Source organism: Paramormyrops kingsleyae, chromosome 21 (assembly GCF_048594095.1).
Source record: "Paramormyrops kingsleyae isolate MSU_618 chromosome 21, PKINGS_0.4, whole genome shotgun sequence".
Classification (NCBI taxonomy): Eukaryota; Metazoa; Chordata; class Actinopteri; order Osteoglossiformes; family Mormyridae; genus Paramormyrops; species Paramormyrops kingsleyae.
This window is the reverse complement of record NC_132817.1, coordinates 14,074,964-14,100,065: the sequence shown is the minus strand read 5'-3', so window position 1 is coordinate 14,100,065 and position 25,102 is coordinate 14,074,964. Positions and strand designations below refer to the sequence as shown.

The window sequence follows — 25,102 nt, the reverse complement described above, 5'->3', positions numbered from 1 at the left end:
TGGATTTGTCAATGACAGACAAAGAATAGAGGTCAGGGGTGCTGGGTTTAGCTGAGGACCTCTTATGGCTTGTCACATGACTCCCCCCATATCACACATTAGGGCAGGGGGCACCTCAGTGTTAACCCTATAAGACCCAGGACCATGCCAATGTGGCCGATGCTTAAACCTGTGCATGGCTTCGTTTATAGATCACGTTTCCTTGCAAAGCCGTCAGCTATATAAATAGCTGTATATGTGTAAACAGATGTAATTAATTACAGGATGACCGGAGCACTGTGACTGACATCCAGAGCAGCGAATGGTGAGCCCTCCCTGCCGGAGGGGACAGGGACCCAGAAGCCAGCATCAGCGGAGTCTGACCCTGAGGCTTAAGCCCGTCTTACCTTTGTCAGCAGACTGTGTGTTTAAGGGGATCACCTTCAGAGCCGCTAATCTCGAAACAAGAGGCTCACACATGGAACGCTGTTGGCTTAGGAAACAAACATGGGGCTGAGCACCCTCTCCGTTTTCATCCGGAGACGCAGGCCTGCAGTCTGGTTTATAGGTCACTGCTCTTCAAAAATATCTACCCATAGAGGCTTTAAGACAATTGAGAGATTTCAGACATTGCAGGCAAATTGCCATTCGGTAGAACAATAAAGTCAGCTTGTTCTTAAGCAGAATCTCACCTAGTTTAATTTAAAATCGATATACAAGTTTACAGAATAATGGGAGGTTACATTTGGTTTCTTGTTTAAACCCACTGGTGTCCAACAGTCATAAACCGAACCCATATTAATAAATGCAAGTGGACAACACGGTAAAACAGGAAAGCACACATTGGTGGGAGTATCATTTATTATTGTTATTTCAATATTTACAGTTAAATAAGCGGAGATTCTTCTGGATTAAACCATGGAGAAGAGCAGCCCCATCTGGACACAGACAGACACACACCCTTGGCACTCCGCCACAGTCAATTTCATATCCCACAATGCACCTCAGGCAGGGGCTGTCCTTAGCGCCAACACTTGCCTTCCAGTACAAACAGGACAGCAGGGCAGCAAGGCCTGGCTCACTGTGGCTATGTCTGCATGCATCGCAACACTGTAAGGATTTGAATATGGATACACTCAAGAGACCGGAGACACAGACACGCACTCTCACGCTTACACATAAACACACACACAAACACACACACAAACACACACACACACACACACACACACAGGACAGGACTGTGGCTCCTGGAGTTTACTAGGGCTTATATCCTTTCACACCGGGAGCAGACTGATGGCTCCCACTCGTCACTTTCTCTGCTGCTGGATCTGGCTCCGCCCCCTTTTCGGGCCAATGAGGACACAGCAGAGCGATCACATGTCCGACCAAAGCACCACCCTGCTGCCTTTCTCGACGCTGACCACGTGAGTTCCCGACGGTGACCAGGACACGGCGTTGATGGCAGTGCTGCGGGAGAGAAGCGGCCGGTGGGAGGTGAAGCAGGAGAGTCTGGGTACCAGACAGGATGAGAGAAGGGGCAACCGGAAGCGGAGGGGGGGGGGGGGTACCTGTGCTGCCTCTCCAGGGTCCGCTCTACCTTGCCTGTCAGCACATTCCACGCGTAGAGGGTGCCGTCTGCCGAGCCGCCCGCGACGTACGCACCGTCGGGGCTAAGGGAGCAGGTGAGTCAGTACAGACACTGGCAGAGACACTGGCAGAGACACTGGCAGAGACACTGGCAGAGACACTGGCACAGACACTGGCAGAGACACTGGCAGAGACACTGGCAGAGACACTGGCAGAGACACTGGCACAGACACTGGCACAGACACTGGCACAGACACTCACAGCATGCCTTACCTGAATGCTACTCTAGTCCAATCTGAGCCACACTTGAACCCCTGAGAACTAAAAAGAGAGAGAGAAAAGGGTGAGATGCCTCAAATGAGGAAATCAGCCCGTGACCTCTGGACCTCACTGACACGATCTTACCTGAAGGTCTGCCGGACAGCGTTGCAGCGCAGGTCGATGATCTTCACCAGGTCGTCACGGGAGCAGGTGAGAAGCTCGGTCCTGTCGTGATTCAGGTCCAGGGAAGTGACCCGGCCCATGAGCTCCAACTCTCTCACAATGCTCTCTGACCTGACACAGCATAGGGTACACAGGGCCGTCAGGCAGGCCCAGACCAATGCAGAGCCATCAGGCAGGCCCAGACCAATGCAGAGCCATCAGGCATGACCAGACGCACGCAGAGCCATCAGGCATGATGAAACGCACCGGATGTCCCAGAAGCGCACTTTCTTGTCAAAATGGCCACTCATGACACACTGCTCAGTACAGACAATGTCGTTGCAGCTAGAGCCCGCAAACACTGTCTTCATACCTGAGAGACAATCAAACAAAAAACTATGGTCACATGATATGTGTGCAAATTTGCAAATACTATAATAATCACACCTATGTTACAAACAGGCAATATTATTTTTCGCTGTTTTTCATTATTACTACAAGTCCACGTATCTTAATCATTGTACCATACTGCATGACTGATTCAAACTGGAGAAATTTCACTTGCTGTATGCATATGTTTCTAAGTGCTACCTGATGCAGCATTTTTAATAGCCTAATTAAGAGCTAATCAAGACCGTGGAGCAGAGATCGAGGCTGTGCGGATCATTGGGGCTTGAGGGTGGAGCAGAGGGCGGGGCTGCAGGGATCACTGGGGCTTGAGGGTGGAGCAGAGGGCGGGGCTGCAGTAATCACCGAGGTTGTGGCTAGAGTGTCAGAAACCAGAGCGCTTAAGGGTGGAGCAGAGGGTGGGCTGCAGGAATCATGGCAGTGAGGGTGGAGAGGAGGGCGGGGTCACAGGTTCTTACAGACTTTACTGCGTAGGTCCCACAACTTGAGCGTGCGGTCGTAGCTCCCCGACACGATGCGCGCATTGTCCAGCAGGAAACGGGCGGAGAGCACCTTCCCACTGTGTCCCGTCAGCGTGTGCTGGGGGGGCGACAACACCGAGCTGAAAGGAAGCCCCCTACCCACTGAGCGGCACCTGCCCCTCACACCTGAGAGTGACGGCCACCTGAGCGAGCTGGCGGCCGACAACATACCCGCAATCGGTAGTCATCCACCGTCCAGATGCGGCTGGCAAAGTCATTGGATGAGGCGAGCAGGAATGAGCCCTGAAAAGGGACACTCAGCTGAGACTTGCAGAGCCGTCACCGGCCAGGGGACAAGCAAGGGACGCTATAAAGGACAGCATTGAAGGGACACATACACAGAAGGTCCATAAGAGGCGCAGTGAACCGAGAGACTTACTGCACTGTCAAACTCGATACAGGTGATCCCTGCGTTGCTGCCAGTGAGGGCTCCCTTCAGCTCACAGCGACCTGCAGTGGGAGGGCAGGGTGTGACGTGGCCGTTAGCACCTCCCCCAAGTCCACTGCAGACCCCAGGCTGTCACTCCTACCTGAGATCACTTCCCAAAGCTTGACCCTGCGGTCCATGCCGCCTGTTGCTAGGAGACGAGATCCCGGACTGAAGCGGACCGCATTAACTTCACCGTCATGGGCGTCCTGCAGACACACACGTGTTTCCGGGAGTCTAAACGGACGGGCACACCGAGGCGCTGGGTTAAGGACACCGAGGGGGGGGGGGGCGACTTACGAAGACGTGCTGGGCCGTCGATGGGACGCGCACCTCCGCGCAGACCCCCACGTGCGTGTCTGTGCTCTCGGGGGAAGTGTTCACGGAGCGGCGTCTGCTGTGGAGGAGGGAACACAGGGATCAGAGCAGACGCAGGAGGGATGCAGAGACACAGACGGGGTTGGGGGTCGTACCCAAACATGCTGGAGATGGAGTCCAGGAGTCCAGCTTGGGGAGGAGCCTGGGATTGCCGCTTGCTGCGGAAGGGAGAATAGAACAGAATGAAGAAGAGACTCAAAGCCAATACTGTCCTGCCCACAGGCCCTACGGCGTCGCCCACCTGGGGGTCCGGGATACCATGCGGCTGGGTGAGCCCTCTGCTGGCACCTCTGCAGCCTCCTCTGACAGAACCTCAATGTCATCGTCCCTGGGTAGCACACACGGACATGTCCTGCTGTGCACATCCACAAGCACACACACACTGATACGCTTAAGTGTGCACACGCGGCAACACTCACGGGTCGAGGGGCAGCGGCTCCTTTGCGGCGTCCGCGAGCTCCTTCTGCAGTTTGGCCTGCCTACGTCTGTAACGAAAGCCGTAACTTCACCATAATGGTCTCCGTACCTGGAATTTTCCCCCCAGCGTTACGCTAAACTGGGAAACTGTTTCGGCGGGACCGGCAGGCCGAGAGTGTGCGTGTATGTGCACCTGCAGTCCTTCTCATTCTCCGCGTTTAGCCGGTTGGCCTCCTGCGCTTTCTCAGCCATCCAGCGGGACACGAGTTCCTGGTTGTCCTCGGTGGTGCGACGCAGCTTGTCCTCCAGGGCGCTGAACGTGATCTGCAGGGCGTCGTACTCGTCTTTCAGTGTCTGATTGGCTCGCTCCAGTTCCTGCAGGGATGTGCGCAGGTCTCTGCACTCTCCCTCCAGCTCTTCAATCCTCTGTTGGTACTCCTGCATCCTGGGTTGCAGTTCAAAGGTCAGAGGGAACACGCACACGAACAGAAACACACGCGAACAGAAACGCATGCGTGCAGCACTGGAGGTACGTACTTGACCTGATTGCTCTGAATCTCTTTATCCTTCTGTTGCATCTGGTTATTAAGCTGGATCACATTCTGAGCAAGCTGTGAAAAAAACAAATGAGAACCACACGAGTGATTTCATGTGTAAATGGATAAAAGTTCTGCTCAGACAAGTTGCCGACACACAATGTTCAGACAGACCTCCCCTCGTTTCTTGTGAAGCTCCGTCAGTTCTTCCTGGTGTCGAATTCGAATCTGTTGAATTTCCTGTAAGAGGGCATCACTGCGGCTCGAATCAGAACCAGGGCTGTGGGACGAAATCAAAAAACCGTGAAGCAGAGTGGCCAGATCGGGGGCTGCAGACAGCACACACATGCCCAACCCACCTGAGGTCCTGCTTGTTCTGGAGATCGAATTTGTCTGTTTGTAGTCTTTCTGACAGAACAGCTTGTAAGTCAGACTTCTCCAGCAGGCGATTATCTATCAAAAGAACAGCTCTTGAGAACACGCCCCCTTTTTCCCTCAGTTCTTCTCCATGAGAAACACTACAAGTCAGATTCATTTGCAATGGGTAATAAAAGATTCATGTGACTGCAAATGAAACAACACAATGACAGGTATGACAGAGCCATAAGCAAGCACAGCACTAGGTAAGGGGGTTGGCTCTCACATTGGTGGATGATCTCTTCAAAGGCCTGCCTCTGCACACGATCCCTCAGCTTCAGCTGTTCCGCAATGTGTCGTTTCCACATGCATTCTGTTCTGCCCCCGGCCCCCGACATCATCTGTCGGTAGGAAATCAGCCATGCGTCAGCAACTTTACGAAATTCATATTTACAGAAGCTGTTCCTAAAGCGGGACAGTTCCTAAAGCGACTAATAATCAAGCCCGCTATCCGGTTTACGAATATGAAATACCGTGATCTTGGGTTGGGTGCGGGTGTCAACAGGTAGACTCTGAAGTATTGGCGTGTGTGCCTGTGTCAGTCCTGTGCCATCGAGACACACGATTCACCCAATGATGCATCAAACGGTTCAGTTGAAGTGCCCTCCGCAGCAGTCAGCAGATCCCCAAATCAGCACCGAGAAAAGCCGCAATCACGTCGAGCCCTACCGATTCACAGCGACGTGACGTGAAAACCACCTTTTACAATCTTAAGGAAACTGGTTTATCATTTACCCGGTGAGCTCGGAACGTTCACATGCTAGTAACCAATGACCATAGCAGTAAACTACCATGACAGCTAAGATTCTTAGCTAAAGTAAGACACTCCTACGTAACCGCAATATATTACACGTACACTGGGCATGAAGTGACTCACGGCGACAGTTAATTAATCCCTCCAGCGACAGACTCTTTCAGTCCAGTCAAACTAGGTGATATTTAGATTAGTTCTGTTCTGTAGTGATGGCTAAGTGGCTAACAGGCTTCCGCGTATCTGAGTTCCCTATATTAACTGAACCGTAAACAAAACATGACAGCCACCTACGACAGGTAAACAAATCTCCTGGCTCCCGGAAATCACGTTGGATATAAACAAGTTTGTTGCTGTCGTATTGTTGGTGAGATAGATGCAATTTTCCGACGCTGATTTATTTACTCCTATGGTAAACCAGTCCCCTTTCAGCCATTTTGGCTCCTGGTGACGTCACACACCCAGCAGTCGCGTTATGAATACGTCTAAGCGCATCGATTTCTCGAACTAGGAAGCCATTAGGATTAAAAAAAAAAAAAAAAAAAAAAAAAGGAAGCCATTAGGTGCACAGATGGAGGAGCGGTGTAGTTCTGCGCTGTAAGTCACACTTCTCCTGTGTTATAGGGACGAACAAAGATCTTTCTCAAGACGAAAAGCGTGAAATAGTGCGGTGCAAGATTCATGAAAATGTCATATTTCGCGAAAACTGAAGATAGTCGAATTGTGAAAAGATTCGTGAGTTATTCACAGCACAGATAAATTCTGTCAGATAAAAGCTGGTATTTGGGGCTGCTGGTGTCTCTGGTGTCCCAAGAACTTCTCAGTGCAGGCTCCACCGTAAAGCTGTATTTTGGCCAGCCTTACTCAACGTTCACAAAGAGCACCATTAGCAGCTGACACAGAAATATGTGAAGACTAATTTTCAGTTTTTACAGTTGTATTCACTGACGAATAGTGTGCTGCACTGGATGCTCCAGATGGATTCATTCATTCATTCATTCATTCATTCATTCATTCATTCATAATTCATTGACCTTTATTTTACTAGGCAAAGCATTAAGAACAGTTTCTTATTTATAAGCCTGACAAGTGCAAGAAAGCTCTTGTAAAGCTCTTGTGGGCAGTGGTGGCTTGATGGTTAGGGTAGCGCACTTGTAATTGAAAGATTCGAATCCCCCACCAGCAAGTCACCACTGAGATACCCTGAGCAAGGTACCGTCCCCAAGCACTGCTCCCCGGGCGCTTAATTAGCTGCCCCCTGCTATGTCACGAAAGTCACATATGGGTCAAATGCAGAGGTCACATTTCGTTGTTGCACACTGTGTGCTGTGGTGTGTTGACAATGACCACTGATCACTAAATTCTAAACTAAATTCTAAAACAAAACTAAAACTGAGTAAATAAATAATGAAAATAAATAAATAATAAAACCCATAACAGAATGATTAAACAGAATTAGAACATTTACAAGTGTCATTAAAAATGTCCATAAGAAAGATAAATGTAGTTGTAGTTGGTCAATGCCCAGTGTTACAATAAGCCCGTGATGTCAGAAGGGAGATGGCAGAGTGATGCTTTGGGCAGGAATATTGAGAGGTGAGGTGGTGTGTTCCTTTAGGGACCGTGAGGGTGTCAAAATATCCTCTGCAAGATATGTGGAGTTCGTAACCGACCATTTCCTACCATGGTATAAAAAGAATCCTGCCTTCCAAAATAAAAAATTCATGCAGGATAATGCACCACCCCTTCCTGCAAAAAAAAAACGCCATTGATTCCTTGGTTGCTATTAGCATAAATGGAGAAAAATATCATGACGTGGCCACCATCATCCCCTGACCACAACCTTGTTGAGAACCTGGGGAGCTTCCTTAGAAAGATCTGTGTGGGTGAGCGGCAGTGTGCCTTGAAATAGCATCTCTGGGAGACCATGCTGGCGTCCTCAAACGAAATACAGGCAGAAGGTACACATGGATTTACAAGCTGAATGGATGAGACAGTTGTTAAAATGATTTTAAAGAACGGCTCATATACTAATATGTAACTTTATCTGTAAATATGTAAATATTTTTTGAAAAATGATCTGTCCATGCAGCAAATACAACAGATTTCTGTTTGGAGTTCACTATAATCTATTGAATGTTTTCAAAGTGAATTCTACATTTTAGTTTGGACTCCATCTCCATTTTAACTTGCATTTTGTCTTCTTTTCAAAGCTTAACGTCATCGTCATTATGGGTTTTGCTTGTAATATCCACATTGCAAGAAAATTAATGTGTTATATCAACTTAAACCAGTTCATTTGTAGACCCCAGCGAATAATAAAAATATCCATCATAATTTTGACAGATAAACTAATTATTGATTATTCAATATTTACATATTGAATCTTTCAGACGTTAAAACTTTAATAACTAAAGGTCTTAGAACTATATTTAATGCATTACTAAAATAGCACAATTTTCACTATATGATTATATTAAAAGTAAAATGAAGCTGGCAGTAATCAGGCTCCGGCTGCTGTGGTATGAGTATCAGTAGTGTAGCTTTTGCATGGTTATGTCGCAATTTGTGCACTTTCTAAGATGCTGCTCTTAATTTGATTTTAAATCCCCAACATTTTAATATTTATTATTCTGAATTTGAATTATTTGGAAAAAAACAATACAATTGTACTAAATTCGATTTTATTAATAACCATTAATATTCAAAAACACACAGTACACAACTGATTTATAACTAGTACCTTAAATTGTTAGGTTTCACTGAATGGTTTATGGTAATTGAAAGGTTAGATAATAAATTGAAAGAGATATGAAATCAAAAGAAAGAGCATCAAAAACAACCAAAATGAAAAATGCTACTTCTTATGAAACAGTATAGCAAAAGTTTAGTTGCAGTTTATACAAAGGCTTTTGCAGTCCCCGTTTCTGAGGTTGGTGCTCCTCTGTAGATGTTCTGACCCTGACCAGACTTTGCATAGTATTTCCTGTGACACACACAATATGGGAATGGGTTAAATATCTGTTTGCACACAATCACACACAAGGGCTTAAAGGCAGGCAGACCAACTTGATGTTTAGCATGGTACTAGAATCCAGTAAAATGGTTTTATAAATAGGCAGAGTGCAACGGAACAGCAGCTGTAGATGTACAGTTAGATATGCAATCTGCTCACCAGGGGGACAAGACTCACCCTTTTCCTGACCCCTTGAATCCTGCTCTGCAGGAACAACATAGGAGAGCTCCACCGAGTATGGCCACACTGGCTCCAGCCCAGGCCATGTAGAGGCCCACACCGAGCTCGAACCTGTGGACAGGTAGAGCCATCGTCAAGGAAAAAAGAACAGATCATATGTTGGTGTTCCTTATGTGAACTGTGTTTTTCAGCCATTTTTGTATGCAAAAGAAACCTGGCACCACTATGGCAGTAGGTCTTGGAGTTGAAAGGTGCCTGCCCTCTAGTGGGTGAGGGTCTCTCAACAGATTGGACATATGTGTGTCATGTACAGATGCTCCCTGGGTTACGGTGGGGTTATGTTCCGATAAACATATTGTAAAGTGAAAATGCATTTTAACACATTACACCTACCTGAACAAACATCCTAGCATAGCCTACTCTACCTTGAACATGCTAGGAACACATTAGCCTACAGTTGCGCAAAACCATTAACACAAAGCCCACTTTATAATAAATTGTTGAATATGTCATGTAATTTATTGAATAATGTACTGAAAGTGAAAATCAAAATGTAATTGGAATACTTATAGTAAAGTTGAAATATCGTAACATGGACCATCGTAACCCGGGTAACGTCTGTATTGTGTTTATATGCATAAGTAGGCACAATAGGGAAGAGTATGAGGATTGTCTGTGACAGTCTGTTTTCCCAGGGCAATTAACTTACTTAATGCCTCCATATAAGGGGTTGTAGAACTCCTGTACAACACGAGAGGCGTACCAGGACGCGGCCGTGATGCTGGTGAAGCCTGAGGTCGAGGGGCAGAGAGACAATTATTATCTTATCTAAAGGGAATAGTGTTGAGAGCGATGCTCTTCCCTTTTACAAAGAGACCTCTGCTGTGAGGAGTCTGGTAATTCACCTCTTCTATGACGAAGTAGCAGAACAAACAGCAGCCCCAACAAGGTCAATCAGTAACTTTATCATGTGGTTGAGTTTTAACATCAGTAGCATTAGCATTACTGCTAGCACAGTAACATTCTCACTTTTAGTCACCTTCGTTAGCATTATCTTTTAGGATAGAGACATTATTACTCCTCTTATTACTCTGGAGATGCTCATGCTAGCATTATAGTAAGGGTGGATAATACAGGCTTCTGCTGGCCTTACCTGACAGGATGAACATTACTCCACCGGTGCTGGCAATCTTACTCTTGGTTGGATCTGATGCACTGCCAATCTTAATGCACTTGAGACCCATCATCGAAATAAAGACCGATATCAGGCCCAGGACCAGGGCTATGATCATCAGGGCACGGCATGCCTGCAAATAACCTGAATACAGAGCGACACTCTTACACAACGGATGGCAGGGATGGGTAAAGGAGGCTTAAGCCAACCACGCTGGCCTGACGACTCGGGGAAACTTCACTCCCAACAAATTTAATTCAAACAATAACAAGACAAAAGGCGTTTATCTCAAATGTACCTTCACTTTTATCATGTATCTAAGAGCTGAGAAATCATTTCTAAGAAGTTTTAAATGTGTTTGCCTTCAGGTTTTCATATTTGTTCAGTTCCTTCAACCAAGGCAAATGAGGAGCTCAGTTGCAGCAATGACCAACATGCACAGCTGGTCCCTGGTCATCCCTGGTATAATATACGAGATAAACCATAGAGTCTATGGAATGGTAACACATGCTAGTTTATTGTAACTATTAAACTTTTGAGAGTAAACACCAATCCAGCAGTACTCCACTGTGAAAGGCTCAAATGTTCATCGTACCCAAGAACTTAAGCCTTTGATTGATTTGATTTTAACTGAACCAATTTATCTTCCTCTGTTATGACTGGAAAATCATTCAGTTGATGGATCGGTATGAAAGTCCAGTAGAACTTTACAGCTGCTCAGCACATGCTATGGGTATTACTGCAGAGCCCAACATGGCTGATGAGTTACTAAGTGTGATAAAGAAATGATGGTGTGGTGCGATTTCTGTTGTTCGGTACACACGGGTATTGTCGCTAGAGATAAACGTGGATTAAAATGTCTCCGATAAGCTGTCTCTGAAACTACTTTCTTTCCAAGTGTTTTATGTGCCTCTCCGTATGAGAGTCTTACCAAATACTGATCAAGTTCTGCTTTATACCTGCAAGAGCAATATTCGGATCTAATGAAGCTTCTGATCAGTGTTTGATGCTGATTTCTGGATCTTTCTGAGCAGTGAGTAAAGCGATGGTATCGGCCGAGTAGTTCACCTGGCAGGGCGAGCATGGACTCGAAGTCTCTGCAGTTGCTGACGCCGCTGCTGTCCTCGGCGCACGAGTGCCACAGGTTCTCGTACTGGCGGTTGGACACGATGACGCTGCCGGAGTAAGTGGACACCTTCCAGTAATCGTTACCCAGAGCAGCGCCTGTCAGCAGCCAGCTAGCCGCACCCAGCATGAAGCCTGCTACTTCTAGCCCGGTGGACATGGTCACTTCTGAAAAGCAGAATCCACGCGCAAAGAGATGGAAGGACTGTGAACAGAGTCAGTCCCCTTGCAGGTGAGAGGCAGAGTCTTAGTCAATGGCCTGCAGGAAGGATCTTTACTCTTTGCCCAGGGGCTATAAACTCATCATGGATACGCCCTCTTTCAGACGAGGACGGAGGGAGCGGCTCACGCCTGCCCTACCTTTCTGTGAGAGAATCTCATCACAGATGGTGTGTTTCTTTCGGTTTGTTTGTTGTGTTGATGGTTGTAATCTGTTTGTCTTGTAGCAAGGCTCTTGTATTCCCTTCATAAATAATATGAAAACTGTTGAGCAATGCTTCAGAGAAACTTTGTGCCACTCCTGGCTAATCACTAAGGTGTGTCTAAAGTTTTAGGCCCTCCAAATCTTTTGACCGTTTCCTCACTAAGTCTCCTAGAAGCTACCTTAGTGTTAGAATTTATAAGTAGTAACAGACGTGTATTGGTATTCATAACTTTTTCAGCCACCATACACATTCTTGTTGGAGTCCTGGTCATTATAGCACACAGATTAAATGCCTTCTGCTGGACAAGGAAGATACATCCAGGCGGAAGAGCCGAGAATCAAAGCCAAGCTATGTGGAGCAACTAGGCGGTCAGAGGTGGATAGTTCAGGTTCAGAAAATAAAAATTCACACCAAGACTTTGTTCCAACCAACCAGTTGAGTACTCTGTGTCTGTGACTCTTTATACTCAACCGGTTGATTAAAACAAAATCCTGGATTTTTTTTCTGGGTCTGAACCAGGGTGGTACAGTGGTGCAGTGGTTGGCACTGTTGCCTGGGACCTGGGTTTGAGTCTCCCCCATGGCTCCATGTGTGTAGAGTTTGCAGGTTCTCCCCATGTCGTTGTGGGGTTTCCTCTGGGTACTCTGGTTTCCCACCACAGTCCAAAAACATGCTGAGCTTAACTGGAGTTACCATATTCTCTGTAGGTGTGCATATGTGAGTGAATGGCATGTGTTCATGCCCTGTGACAGGTTGGCACCCCATCTTGGATTGTTTCCTACCTTGTGTCTATAGACACCAGGATAGACTCTTGGACCCCCTGCAACCCTAAATCAGACAAGTGGGTACAGAAAATAGATGGATGGACTTGAACCCTCCACCTCTGTATGTGGTGTAAGGAAGATGCTTGTTTACTTTTCCTTTCTGTAGCTCGGCAAATTTTAATTTGAATAGAATCAGCTTCCTGTTAACCAATGGTTGACTCACTGGGCACATGAGACCGAAACATTGATAAAGTTTTTATGATCCATCTGACCCTGCTACTATGACATAGTTACTGTGTTGAACTGAATGAGTCAGTTATGGAGCAGAAAGGACAACCACGAAGGCCTGTTTCTATGTAATGAGCAAGTGTGCATCTTGGTGTCAAAACACCGCCCAACCAGTATAGGGTCATAGTGACTACGTAGACGGCCATATACACCATGAGCAATTCAGTGAGATCAGTTCACTTACCTGGGGGGGGGGGGGGGGGGGAAGCAGAGCAGTAGGATGAAATAAGAACAAACATAGGAAGAACCTGCAGGATTTACACACAAAATCAGGGGCAACATCTAAAAGCCCAACCAGGGAGGTGTGAAGCTACTATGCTACCTTCTGTACCTCTGCTCCATCCTCACACCATAACATTTTGCATGCAGGGATGGCTCCATCAAGTTAGTTGCTAGAGTCTGAGGACCTAGAACTGAAAGACTTTGGTTTAAGAGGTGAAAGGTTGACAGGCAGCAAGTATGTGAAGTCAACTACAGGGCTAAAACCCAACTGTACAGCATTAAGGTGATTTCCATCTCTCCACAGCTCAGCCCCACACACGGATGACCCGGGAAAATTATTGTACATTATTTTCTGTACTTAACCCAACAAAGGACAGTTTGTCTTTGAATCATGAAGGCATTTGAAATGCAGTTCAAGGCTTTATGGCTTTATGGCTTTATAACCATGTTAATGGTTGCCCAGTATCAGGGAGCAAAGTCTGCCCAGTCGGTTTCTACCAGAAGAAGTTTCTCCACATCTACATGTTGTTTTGAAATGAGCCACAGTGTAATGTGCCAATTACCACCCACATCTACTTACTCACATGTTAAAAAATATCCCTAAGCTGAAGCCATGGAGAATGAAATGAAAGTAAAATTCAAAGTGTTACTGGTGTTTTTCAGAGTGTGGAAGATTAGTTTTTCCCTTTCCTGCTTCCTCCAGGCTCACTGTGACTGTTAAGCATTATGGAAGATTCATGAAAGTGTAAATGAAGCCCAAGAGGGACACAAGCTAAAGCATACAACCAACACAATGGTGGTGAAGACTTCCTGTCCTGGCTAGTTTCAGTACTGTGATTCTTGTCCTCTGCTTACATATAGACAATAACAGCTTGTTTACATAAAGAACGTGTAATCATTCAGTATGGTGAGAAAGTTCTAGAGGAATGTGAGGAGAAATATGATGAGTTAGCCACCGAAACGTGGACAGATACAGAGGAACATGATGCATTCATCACAGAGGAACAGGAACAATTCATCACAGAGGAAGATAATAAAGTCACAGTACAGTACAATGAATTCATTGCAGGGGAACGTGGGACAGCTGTCCTGAAGAATGACCTTTTCCACAACAGATGTATTTTTTGTATATTGTATACACTGAACAGCCGTAACACCAAGACCGCTGACAGGCAAAGTGGATAACATTGATTAATCTTGTTACAATTACCATTATATATTAGGCAAGTGAACAGTCAGTTCTTGAAGTTGATAGCTGGAAGCAGGAAAAATGGGCAAGCGTAAGGATCTGAGCGACTTTGCCAAGGGCCAAACTGTGATGGCTAGGCGAGAGGGTCAGAGCATCTCCAAAACAGCAGGCCTTGTGGGGTGTTCCTGGTACGCAGTGGTCAGGATCTACCAAAAGTGGAAGGCCAACCGGTGAACGGCATGGCACCAGGATCTGAATGAGTTATGGAGCAGGAAGGACAGCCACGAAGGCCTGTTTCTATGTAATGAGCAACACAAGCTTAAGCATACAACCAACACAGAGTAAATACTCTGTCTGATACACACATGCATAGTGAATACTCTCTGATACACGCATAGTGAATACTCTGTCTGATACAGACACGCATGGTGAATACTCTCTGATACACACACTCACAGTGAGAAGAAGGCAAGCCGGTGGTTGCAGTTTGATGCTTTGGGCAATGTTCTGCTGGGAAACCTTGGGTCCTGGCATTCATGTGGATGTTACTTTGACACATACCACCTACCTAAGCTTTGTTGCATACCAAGTATACCCTTTCATGGCAACAGTATTCCCCAATTGCAGTGGCCTCTTCCAGCAGGATAATGCACCCTGGCCACACTGCAAAAATTGTTCAAGAATGGTTTGAGGAACATGACAAAGATGTTGACTTGGCCTCCAAATTCCCCGGGTCTCAATCTGACGAGCATCTGTGGGATGTCCAATCCATGGAGGCCCCACTTTGCAACCTAAAGGACTTAAGGGATCTGCTGCTAATGTCTTGGTGCCAGATACCACAGGTAACATTCAGAGGTCTTGTGGAGTCCATGCCTCGATGGGTCAGAGCTGTTTTGGTGGCAAAAGGGGGACCTATACAATAGGAAGCAAGTGCTTTTAATGTTACGGCTGTTTTTGTAGATGCCAGTATAATTATTGTTTGTTGTTATTGAATTGTCACTTTAAATATTTGGTTAATGATTCTGTTATTTCTTGGCTGTTTTGGATAAGTGGTAATAGAATGGACTGATGGGTAAGTTCTTTTAATTTTTTTATTCTACATACATCAGAATTTTTCTGTTTAATGGTAAAATAACCCGTGTAAAAATGACAGTAAACATCTCTTGACATAAATAAGAAAAACAGGTTAATTGAAGGCAACCTGACCTGGAAAAGTTGAAACATGAAATTGGGATCAGCAACCAGGTTGGCGGGTTCCTGTTATACAGGTCTGACCGCCCCAGTAACACAACGGCAAACAGCGGTAGAGCGGCTCCCAGGTGGCTCACTCCTCATGCCCAGAGCTGCAGAAGCAGGCAGAGGATACGCAACAGAAGAGGGACTGCAGGAGAAGACGAGCGTCCGGGGAAGAGGAATCAGAGGGCGCACGGGTGTCAGGAAGGTGATGCAGCAGACCAGGTGCTGCCTGGTGCTGCTGACAAGCGGCTGTTTCATAGTACAGGGTGAGTGCCCTCGAACACACACACACACACGCACGCATAGTGAATACTCTGTCTGATACACACACGCATGGTGAATACTCTCTGATACACACACACACATAGTGAATACTCTCTGATACACACACACACATAGTGAATACTCTCTGATACACACATGTATAGTGAATACTCTGTCTGATACACACACGCATGGTGAATACTCTCTGATACACACACACACACATAGTGAATACTCTCTGATACACACACACACATAGTGAATACTCTCTGATACACACATGTATAGTGAATACTCTGTCTGATACACACACGCATGGTGAATACTCTCTGATACACACACACACACATAGTGAATACTCTCTGATACACACACACACATAGTGAATACTCTCTGATACACACATGTATAGTGAATACTCTGTCTGATACACACACGCATGGTGAATACTCTCTGATACACACACACACATAGTGAATACTCTCTGATACACACATGTATAGTGAATATTCTGTCTGATACACAGGCTCATAGTGAATAATTTCTCCAATACTCTCTCTGATATACACACTCATAGATTATCTCTCAAACACAGTTATAATGAATATTCTCCGATACACACACTTATAGTGAATACTTTCTGATACACACACTCATTGTGAATGTCTGATATACACATGCATAGTGAATACTTTCTCTGATAGACACACTCATAGTGAACGCACTGTCTGATACACACACTTAATGTATATTCCCGCTGATACACGCTCACACACTCATACATACTGTCATAGTGAATATTCTTTCTCTGTCTCTCTCTTGCACACACACACACACACACACACACGGTATCTATATCTTTATTAGGACTCTATTCAGTTCTATGGGCATAACCCTAATCTTAGCTATGACAAACTTAACCGCTACTTGACCCTAAACTTAAACATAAGTAACCAAACAAAATAAAAAAAGTATTTTGGCATTTTTGGTTCTTTGATTGCAGTCATGGATTTTTATAAAATTGAGATTCCTTGAGTGGGAACTGAAAAAAATGGTCCCCACAATGTAGAAATAACAGGTTTTTATCACATTGTGGGGACATTTGATCATCACAGTTTGATCTATACATGACCACACACTCTCTCTCCCTCTCTCTCTCTTTGTAAATACTCTCTCTGCACACAGAGCACATAAACAGCAGTAACTGTAGATGCATTCCTGGGTGTGGTTCAGGTGACTCTGCTCTGGTGATTCTGCCCTGAGCAGCCGTATGATTTCTCATGCTACACCTATACCGGTCGCACAAATCGATCAGTTATTCGCCTAGACTTTACATGTCCATTTCTCACCGACGTGCACACACACTCACACACACAACAGCCGGTCACCACAGCCGGTGACGCTGGCTGTCCTTCTGCCAGTCCTAGGTGCCGCGCTGCTATCCCATCCGCGGGATGTGCTTATGGAATCAGTCAACATGAGGCACGTGCTCAGGTGGAGCCCCCCTGTGGTCGCATGCAGCACTGTCAGATACTCGGTGCAGTTCCAGGGGTGAGTGTGATGAGCATGTCGTGTTTGGTCATTCGTGAATGTAAAGAAAGTTGTGGAGGGCAGACGATAAGGACGACACTCTTGTATTGCAGGGAGTTTGAGCTCCACATCTTGAATGGAAGTTGGGAGAATTCTCAGGCTTGTTGGCTGACCACCCTTAACGAGTGTGACCTGACTGCTGACCTTGCCTCCGACTCGGACTACAACCTCCGCGTGCAGGCCCGGTGCGGCGAGGCAGCTTCCCGCTGGACCAATCTCCCCAGGCCTTTCAACAGGGAACAGAGTGAGGCCCGACCGGGAAACCCACCAAGAAAGCGCACGTGTTCACATCATTGTAGTAGCTTAATGGTTAGATTGAAAGATTGAAAAGATTGAAAGATTGAAAGAAGTTAATTGAAAGATTGCAGGTTTGAATCACTGACAAGCAAGACACCACTGAGGTTCCCTGAGCAAGGTAGCACCCCCAAGCACTGCTCCCTGGGTGCTGAATTAGCTGCCCCCTGCTATGTCATATATGGGTGAAACGCAGAGGACACATTTTGTTGTTGTGTGCTTTGGTGTGTCAACAATGACAATTAATCTCTAAATTCATTGGTCAATGGAGCCTCAGTAGTCAGCCTCAAGACCTGTATCTGTGATTTGGCCACATTAGCTGATGAGGGGCTGGCCCGATTTGTGATTTTGAGGGGAGTAAATGGTCCATGTTATTTACAGCGAGGCTCACCATACCCATCGTCGGCGTGCGGGTGTCCGGGACGTCCGCACAAGTCGACCTGCCTGACCTACCCTCCACCCTGGAGCTGTTCCTCACATACTGGAGAAAAGGCCAGAAGATAAAGGTGGAAGACCCCCCCCCACCCCCACCCCCCATACTGTCCCATGTGTCACTCGCCCCCCTGCAGCTCACATGCTGCAACTCTGTTATTACCAAACATCCAGACTACATCCCTTTCCCTCGAGCGCACACAGCTTGCCAGGTGACTCCGTGTTTGTCACTTCCAGGTGTCCCCGCTGAAGGTCCCTCAGAAGTGGCGTCCCTTTCACATGAGCGGCCTGCAGGAGGGAGCCACCTACTGCTTATTCGCCCAGGTCTACTTTCCTAGCAGCAACAGAAGCACCAGCTCAGAAGATCAATGTTTCCATGTGCCAGGTGTGTCAGAAGGACCCCTGGGGCAGCCTGTGCTAACGCCTGCACAAAATTCCTCAGGATAATACACCATTAGGCAGCTTGTCTGTTCCTGTGTTCCCAGACTCCTCACTCTGCTTGCTGGGGCCAGTCACCGTGTTTTTCGCCTTGGTGCTGCTTGTGGTCCTGGTCCCCGTCCTGCTGTGGACTGCGAGACACTTCTTCTTCATCCTCTTACATAACTGCTGGCACCAGGAGCCGCTGCCAGCTGCCCTAATTCATGATGTTGAGGTACGAGTTGCGAGTGTCATGACGAGCTTTTGGCTCGTTGGCACTCTGAGGCATAGACAGACCTCCCTCTGTTGTCTGCAGGATGAAATGATCTACCTGATAAAACTGGACCATGGTGAAGAGCACCACACCATCCTAGTGTTAGAGCCTAGCCACACGGGCACGCAGATGTCATCCATATGATCAGGTACGGCTCATTCCGGGTCCCATTACACAGCAGCGATGTATGGTACCAGTCAACAGTCTGGACACACCTACCCATTCTCTATATTTTAGAATAAATACATCAAAACTATAAAATAACACATATGGAATTATGTACTAACCAAAAAAGTATTAAGCTAAAATAGATGAATTTGCTGGGGGGGGGGGCAGCTTGGTGGGTTGGAACTCAAGCCTAGTTCATGCTTCACTTTTCGTGTGCACTATTGGGTTGGGGACGGTCGTCTGCGTGACAGCTTGTGTTCACACTACATTTGGCTCCGGATGCGGAAGGTTGCGGTCGGTGTGTGTATACAGCAGTGATATTCCACCAGAACAGGAGGGGGCAGATGCATTGCAACAACCAGAAATACATGAGGCGTAGTGAAACAGCTAAAGTTCTCTGAAGTTTTAAAGTTATTAGTCAAGGCTTGGGTGGTATTATGGTAATAAGGCATACCACAGTATTTTGAAATTCTTATGACAAAATTAGCTGGGACCCCTCCCTCTGTCTGGTGAATTTTTATCGCCAATATTTCAAAATGGCCAAATAGTGTTGCATTTTAAAATACCATATACCTCGGTATAATTTCTGGACAGAAAGAAAAATTAAATCTCTTCCTATCTCTAACCCTCCTCGTACAGCTGCTCACCATAACTACTACAATAACTGTTCTTCCTCCAGTCTTTTGTCATTCACCGCTGATCCACACTGAAAGTCCACACTGCCACCTACTGGAAACACCTAATCAATAACCTGGCACAAGCGTGGTCAATGCACACGGACATGCATGTTTTCCGCTAGACATAAAAATCTCGGCTGCACGTGCCCTGATCACAGCCGTCTGCAGCCAAACCCCGATGACCAAATTTACATCACGTTCCCTGCTCCACATGCGGAAAAGTGAAGTATGAACTGGCTTTCAGGAGGATCCTGGTTCAAAAGCCTGGGTCGGTAGAGTGATCCCACCTTTGGGCCCTTGAACAAGGCCCTTAACTCCAACTGCCCCAGGCTGACCCTACGGACTCCTCTACGCCAGTTCATGAGGTGGCCAACTGGGATGCTCTTCCAGCTGTCCTGAACGAGGTCCCACAAATGCTGAGCACTCATTGGCTGCTTGTCCTTCACTTTCTGGTCAAACTCCCCCAAAACCATTTCTACTGTGTTTAGGCCAGGTCATGTGATGCGACACTCTCACTCTCCGTTGTGGGCGGCTCGGCGCGTCTAAACGTTTGTGGTACTGTACAAAAACACACATCCCCCCCCTGCTGGCTGTGTAGTGTAGGTGCGGCTGATATAAGGATCCACTGCAGACTGAGAACACAAGGGAAGCTTTTATTATGACAGTGCGCACAGAAGGTCGCCCCTCATTCACCCACTTCCCGAGGCACCCATCAGTCCTCAAAAACAGGAAACTGACAACTGGGAGTAAGGAATAGGAGCACCCCAGCCCAGTTCCAAAAGCAGACTCTTCCCACTGAAATAGTACAAAACATCCAAACAGTATCCATGTACTGCACAGCACCTTCTTGACTGGGAGACAAGATCAGAACTCACCTCCCACCCCCTCACCCCTGAAATGAAAGATGAGGGGGAGGGGAAGGCGGGAGAGGAACTCTAAGCCGGGGCCGGGCCTGGATCCTGCTCCTGCTCTGGCCTTATGGGTCATGCTGTACAGGCCAGACCAGCAGGGGTGAAGGACATGAGCTTGGCTGCTCCTGCCAAACCTGGGCATCAGTCTTCCTGCAGCCACATCCAGAGGACTCGGCCTCTACTGCCACCACTAGCCTTCCAGTGGCTATTGCAGCTTGACCACTGGACAGAGCCGTGGTCCCGCCCCTCTAGAGCGAGCCCGTACCTCCGCCTGGTCCCCTCGTCCGTAAGTTGTGCCAAATCTTGACCAGAGGCTCACGGTTCTTCCAGATCAGCTCATGGCCTTGGAGGATGTACCAGCTGAAAGACAGCCCAGGAGATGATGGATAGGGACGTGATGGGGGAACTAATTTTCCAATTTTAATGGGAAACCAAACGGGATGATGGGCGAGAGGGCAGGGGACTCACATTCCAAACAGCGCCCCTCCGAGGTGTGCTGCGTGGTCGAAGAACCTCCATCCGAGGATGAGGCCGGCCGCGTCCATGGCAACGATAGCTTTTAATGCCTGCGAGGAGATGCACGGTTACGCGGAAGCCGGGACGCGCACACAAACACGACGAATCCCGACGAGGCTGGAGCGTCTCGCTATTCCACTCACGTTGCCCGCCGTGAAGGTGAACATGGGCAGGAAGATGATGGCCAGCTTCGCCTCGGGCATCTTGGTGCAGACTGCAGCCAGGACGGCCATGATAGCTCCTGACTGCAGGGAACAGACGAGAGAGAGAGAGAGAGAGCGAGAGAGCGAGAGAGAGAGAATGAGCTTCCCGGACAGATTTCAGCAAAAACCCGAGTAAAACACTACACAGCCCTGAGATCCCTTCACCTCCCCTATATTTTAACCCATTTTCTCATTTTCCCTCACAGTCTTCACTGACGCATCGTGTCACCATGGCAACCAGTAACCAATCATTTTGTTTTTTCCCCCTACAGCAACCCACTGAATGTGAACCCTGCCAATAGGAAGAGCCAGCCTCACTCTAAGCAACCATCTTGCACAGTTGTCTGTCTCTGGGGGGGGGGGGGGGGGGGAATCCACTGTTTCTCACCACCACGGAACTACATCTAGCATCAAAACAACTAGCAAATGGATGACTGCTGGTTCAAAGCCCTGAAGGTCACCCGCACAAGTGTGGCAGGACTCACCGCCCCCAGAGAAGGTCCCAGTCGGCCCGTGGCAGTCTTGCTGACATAACTAACAAACGTAGAGATGGCACCTAGGGTGAGGGACACAGGTGTCAGCTGCAGAGGTCCCTGCGGAGGATGGCGGGACTCACACACCTACAGCTACCTGCAGACATGTAGACGGCCATGAACTGCTCCCGGCCGAGCAGGGACACGATGCTGGAGGAGAAGCTCCACAAGACGTACATGTTGGCCGCCATGTGGAAGAAGGAGTAATGGCTGAATGTGGAGAGAATCATGGGAGAGCACAGGGTCCCTGCAGGACGGCAGACGCAGACAGTTAGCACACAGGCGGAGAACATAAGAACATAAGAAATTTACAAATGAGAGGAGGCCATTCGGCCCATCAAGCTCGTTTGGGGAGAACTTAACTAATAGCTCAGAGTTGTTAAAATCTTATTTAAAGGAACCCAGGGTTTTAGCTTCCACTACACTAGCAGGAAGACTATTCCATACTCTAACTACACGCTGTGTAAAGAAGTGTTTTCTCAAATTCAGTTTAAAATGTTCTCCCGCTAATTTCCACCTATGGCCACGAGTTCTAGTATTTAAACTAATATTAAAGTAGCCATTTGGCTGAACAGCATCCAGACCTGTTAGAATCTTATATACCTGGATCATGTCCCCCCTTAGTCTCCTTTGCTCGAGGCTAAACAGATTCAGCTCAGCTAAGCTCTCCTCATGAGGCTCTAGGGGGCGCCAGCGAGGATGCACGGCTGCTTACGAGAGGCCGGGTTGGAGGTGAAGTACTTCAACATGCTGCGCTGTAGAGAAGGAATCCTCCAACAGCAGAACACCAGCGCATTGGCAGCAATGATACCTGGAAGAGGGGACAGAGTGACGAGCGACGCCACACCCACGGCCCCCTGTCCCAGGCGTGTCGGATGACTGACCTGTCACCGTCCGCTGCCCTTCACTCAGACCGCTCCACCACTGGTTCACCTGAAATTCAGCAAGCAGCTCATGGTTTTGGATGTCCACTAGGTGGCGCCCTCACAACAGGAAGTGACCTTTCACCTTTACGACCTGAACACCAGTTTTCCCCGCTCTGACGAATCGGACAAGAGATTCATCCCCCTGGCTCCTCCATCTCTTCAGTGTCCATTAATTAATTACTCCATTAAGTCCCCACTTTGTAACATTAAGGAGTTTTAAAGTAGTTAATGAAACACAAGCCCTGAGTAATAACAGAGCCTGTTATCTACCTGCTTGCGGATGTCTCCCTGCTTCTGCGGACGCAGTTTCTCCAGCCAGTCGGCTCGGACTTCATCGAAGTAGGTCTGTACGCGCGACTTCAGGGATTCGTACTGCCAGATGGCAGCTGCACCGAAGGAGCAGCCTGTAAACTGATATGGAGTCAGTGTCCCCTGCCGCTCACAGCTCTCAGCAAAGGTACCGGCAGGTAAGCACACTGACTGGAGGAAAGAGTCAGAACTGGTCTGAAAAGCTCCAGGTCCAACTTATTTGTCTGTCTAGGAATGTCACATTTCATTTTTTATATCAGTAAAATAAACTTCTTTTTTTACTCTATATGCCACGTTCTGTCATTATTTCCTTCAGGATCCACACTGGATTCTGCCAGTTTCACTACCCACAATTTTCTCAGACACCTACAACACCCCCCCCCCCCCCAAAACTAGGTACCCAAATAAAGCTTGAAAAGCAAAGTTTTACAGGAGCTTCATAGCGAACTCCCACAATAAATTGGTGGAATCGGCAGTGGAAATCAAAATGAGGATGTCAGGAGGGTTTCCCCAATAGCCATAATCTCGAAAGCCATTAAAAAACGACAACTTGGCATTTTTGTGTCTTTCCTTGGTATCAAAACAATCAGACTTATTAAATCTAACCTGTCAATTTTCAATTTTCACCCACTGGTACCTACTCCAAGGTGCTACAGTCCCAGCATCATTGTCCGTTAGGGTTTGACTTAAGGGCTGCCAAGTCCCGCTTATTAAGAGGGAAAGACATCAAAATACATCTAACAGATGGAGAGGACTTACCCCTACAGTGAACAGCAGGGGCTTCACCAGTCTGCCGAAGGACACACTGGGCACCGGGGGGGCTGGACACTCCACGGCCGGTGCAATGCTCTTCTTTCGGACTGCCCCGTCAATGTCCGCTTCTTCCACCTCCACCTTCTTCGCTTCAGTCTTCCTGGGGGCCTTGCGGAAACCCCTCTGGTGCAAAAAAACTGTCCACCTGCATAACAGAAGAACCCCTGACCTTCACTTGTATCGTACCGGGTTTCCTGATGCATACAACTGAGAAGTAGATAAACCAATGAAATCACCTATGAAACGATTGGAAGTTATACCATGCAAGCCTTGCTAAAGCTTCGGGCTGCGCTCTCCCAACTTACGCGGGTCAGCCGGACACACAGCCCCCCTAGGATCGACCTTACGGTCCAGATCGGTCCTGCCTCAACACTAATCGCAACACTTACGCTGTGGAGGTTACTTACAGGCGCTTCAAAAACAGCACTTCCCTCACGCATGTACATGTACAAGCCAACGAGTCGTGTTTCCCACTGTGCCGATGCATCACTCGTTGATCTAATCTCCATTAAAACCAGATCGGCTCGCTGGTTTAATGGGCGCAGCGGAACAGACACTAGTGAAATCATCCCAGCACAACTCACCTTTTTCCACCGGTGCCGTTCAGTATAGCACCCCTCCACGCCATTTTCCCCGAATGACGCAGCCCCCCCTACCCCTGACAATGCACTACCGGGTCACAGAAACCCGACGGTGGAAGCAGCGACACCTAGAGGATCGGATGGGGCAACGTCGCATTTTAAGGGCGACTGGGGGGTGGGAGCATTCGTTGTAATTATTCAGTTCATTTTAATGGTCATTATGATAATATCCTTCATAGTTTATCGTCTTGTTATTATTCTCTTTTAACTTCTCGCACAGAAAATCAACCATAACATCCAGAACGGATTATCTAATTTACTCACCCCTGATACATTACACATATTTAACTCACACACATAGGCTACTCATAGTTATCCAATGAATTGGAATCTGGTCTGCGATCCTTGTGCTTCTACGCTCGTTTTACCTTATACACAGAAAGCTGACTTTACAGAAAGCTCCTAATAAACACCCGGGCTTATAAATCTGAAATCTCAAATCTAGGGAGCTACATAATATGAAAACCACATTCCGACTTGTTTAAATAAACGGGGCTGACAGTGTTAGTGTTAGAGCTGCCAACTCTTTCTAACACTTTCAGACTCTCACGCAAGAAAGCAGCAAATTTATATTATTCCACTATAACCCAAAATCAGCTACATTAAAAAGCGCTAGGGCAGTTTGCAGACCCTGCAGACCATTTACAAGGTAATAAAACTGTTACATA

General features: G+C 47.3%; 4 protein-coding genes across 6 annotated transcripts; 1 reads left to right on the top strand and 3 right to left on the bottom strand.

Annotated features, from left to right (window-relative positions):
• Positions 1 to 822: 822 nt before the first annotated feature.
• Positions 823 to 6,307, bottom strand: atg16l1 (ATG16 autophagy related 16-like 1 (S. cerevisiae)). Of its 3 annotated transcripts, XM_072704192.1 has the most exons (20): positions 6,142 to 6,307; positions 5,570 to 5,761; positions 5,323 to 5,437; positions 5,039 to 5,132; positions 4,854 to 4,959; positions 4,681 to 4,754; positions 4,337 to 4,588; positions 4,146 to 4,211; positions 3,968 to 4,054; positions 3,822 to 3,884; positions 3,649 to 3,745; positions 3,452 to 3,557; positions 3,301 to 3,371; positions 3,093 to 3,164; positions 2,859 to 2,979; positions 2,260 to 2,365; positions 1,975 to 2,124; positions 1,843 to 1,890; positions 1,551 to 1,652; positions 823 to 1,449 (listed from the first exon to the last, which is right to left on the bottom strand). In XM_072704192.1, exons 3-20 carry the CDS (start codon positions 5,435 to 5,437, stop codon positions 1,356 to 1,358), a joined length of 1,824 nt encoding a protein of 607 aa, XP_072560293.1. In that variant the 5' UTR covers positions 5,570 to 5,761; positions 6,142 to 6,307; the 3' UTR covers positions 823 to 1,355. The 3 variants fall into 3 exon arrangements, with proteins under 3 accessions (XP_072560293.1, XP_072560292.1, XP_072560294.1); XM_072704191.1 differs by having other exon boundaries at positions 5,570 to 6,307; XM_072704193.1 differs by having other exon boundaries at positions 3,649 to 3,742; positions 5,570 to 6,307.
• A 2,207-nt stretch (positions 6,308 to 8,514) lies between these two features.
• On the bottom strand, positions 8,515 to 11,610 carry cldn15la (claudin 15-like a). The gene is made up of 5 exons (XM_023798169.2): positions 11,286 to 11,610; positions 10,197 to 10,361; positions 9,753 to 9,834; positions 9,041 to 9,154; positions 8,515 to 8,833 (listed from the first exon to the last, which is right to left on the bottom strand). The coding sequence occupies exons 1-5, from the start codon at positions 11,500 to 11,502 to the stop codon at positions 8,746 to 8,748; spliced, it is 666 nt and encodes a 221-aa protein (XP_023653937.1). The 5' UTR covers positions 11,503 to 11,610; the 3' UTR covers positions 8,515 to 8,745.
• Positions 11,611 to 15,497: 3,887 nt separating this feature from the next.
• On the top strand, positions 15,498 to 21,704 carry crfb16 (cytokine receptor family member B16). The gene is made up of 8 exons (XM_023798161.2): positions 15,498 to 15,732; positions 17,152 to 17,281; positions 17,374 to 17,564; positions 17,996 to 18,120; positions 18,284 to 18,431; positions 18,532 to 18,698; positions 18,780 to 18,885; positions 21,485 to 21,704. The coding sequence occupies exons 1-7, from the start codon at positions 15,564 to 15,566 to the stop codon at positions 18,879 to 18,881; spliced, it is 1,032 nt and encodes a 343-aa protein (XP_023653929.2). The 5' UTR covers positions 15,498 to 15,563; the 3' UTR covers positions 18,882 to 18,885; positions 21,485 to 21,704.
• parlb (presenilin associated, rhomboid-like b) lies at positions 20,216 to 24,504 on the bottom strand. Its single transcript, XM_023798160.2, has 10 exons — positions 24,378 to 24,504; positions 23,740 to 23,938; positions 22,942 to 23,082; positions 22,630 to 22,678; positions 22,461 to 22,556; positions 21,843 to 21,992; positions 21,698 to 21,768; positions 21,153 to 21,254; positions 20,962 to 21,059; positions 20,216 to 20,853 (listed from the first exon to the last, which is right to left on the bottom strand). The coding sequence occupies exons 1-10, from the start codon at positions 24,419 to 24,421 to the stop codon at positions 20,742 to 20,744; spliced, it is 1,062 nt and encodes a 353-aa protein (XP_023653928.1). The 5' UTR covers positions 24,422 to 24,504; the 3' UTR covers positions 20,216 to 20,741.
• Between the last annotated feature and the right edge of the window lie 598 nt (positions 24,505 to 25,102).

Bases quoted from the DNA above. Each gene is read 5' to 3' on its own strand.
- crfb16 (XM_023798161.2), top strand. From the start codon at position 15,564: ATGCCCAGAGCTGCAGAAGCAGGCAGAGGATACGCAACAGAAGAGGGA. The intron at 18,121-18,283 runs GTGGAAGACCCC...TGTCACTTCCAG, and splicing joins GAAAAGGCCAGAAGATAAAG to GTGTCCCCGCTGAAGGTCCC. The intron at 18,432-18,531 runs GTGTGTCAGAAG...CTGTGTTCCCAG, and splicing joins TCAATGTTTCCATGTGCCAG to ACTCCTCACTCTGCTTGCTG.
- atg16l1 (XM_072704191.1), bottom strand. From the start codon at position 5,437: ATGATGTCGGGGGCCGGGGGCAGAACAGAATGCATGTGGAAACGACAC. The intron at 4,960-5,038 runs GTGGGTTGGGCA...TTCGTCCCACAG, and splicing joins CAGAACAAGCAGGACCTCAG to CCCTGGTTCTGATTCGAGCC. The intron at 3,885-3,967 runs GTGGGCGACGCC...TCCCTTCCGCAG, and splicing joins ATGGTATCCCGGACCCCCAG to CAAGCGGCAATCCCAGGCTC.
- parlb (XM_023798160.2), bottom strand. From the start codon at position 24,421: ATGGCGTGGAGGGGTGCTATACTGAACGGCACCGGTGGAAAAAG. The intron at 21,255-21,697 runs GTGAGTCCTGCC...TGTTCCCTGCAG, and splicing joins TGGGACCTTCTCTGGGGGCG to TCAGGAGCTATCATGGCCGT. The intron at 20,854-20,961 runs GTGAGTCCCCTG...GCTGTCTTTCAG, and splicing joins GGAGGGGCGCTGTTTGGAAT to CTGGTACATCCTCCAAGGCC.
- cldn15la (XM_023798169.2), bottom strand. From the start codon at position 11,502: ATGTCCACCGGGCTAGAAGTAGCAGGCTTCATGCTGGGTGCGGCTAGC. The intron at 10,362-11,285 runs GTGAACTACTCG...CTCTGTATTCAG, and splicing joins GTCCATGCTCGCCCTGCCAG to GTTATTTGCAGGCATGCCGT. The intron at 9,835-10,196 runs GTAAGGCCAGCA...CCTCGACCTCAG, and splicing joins AGTAATGTTCATCCTGTCAG to GCTTCACCAGCATCACGGCC.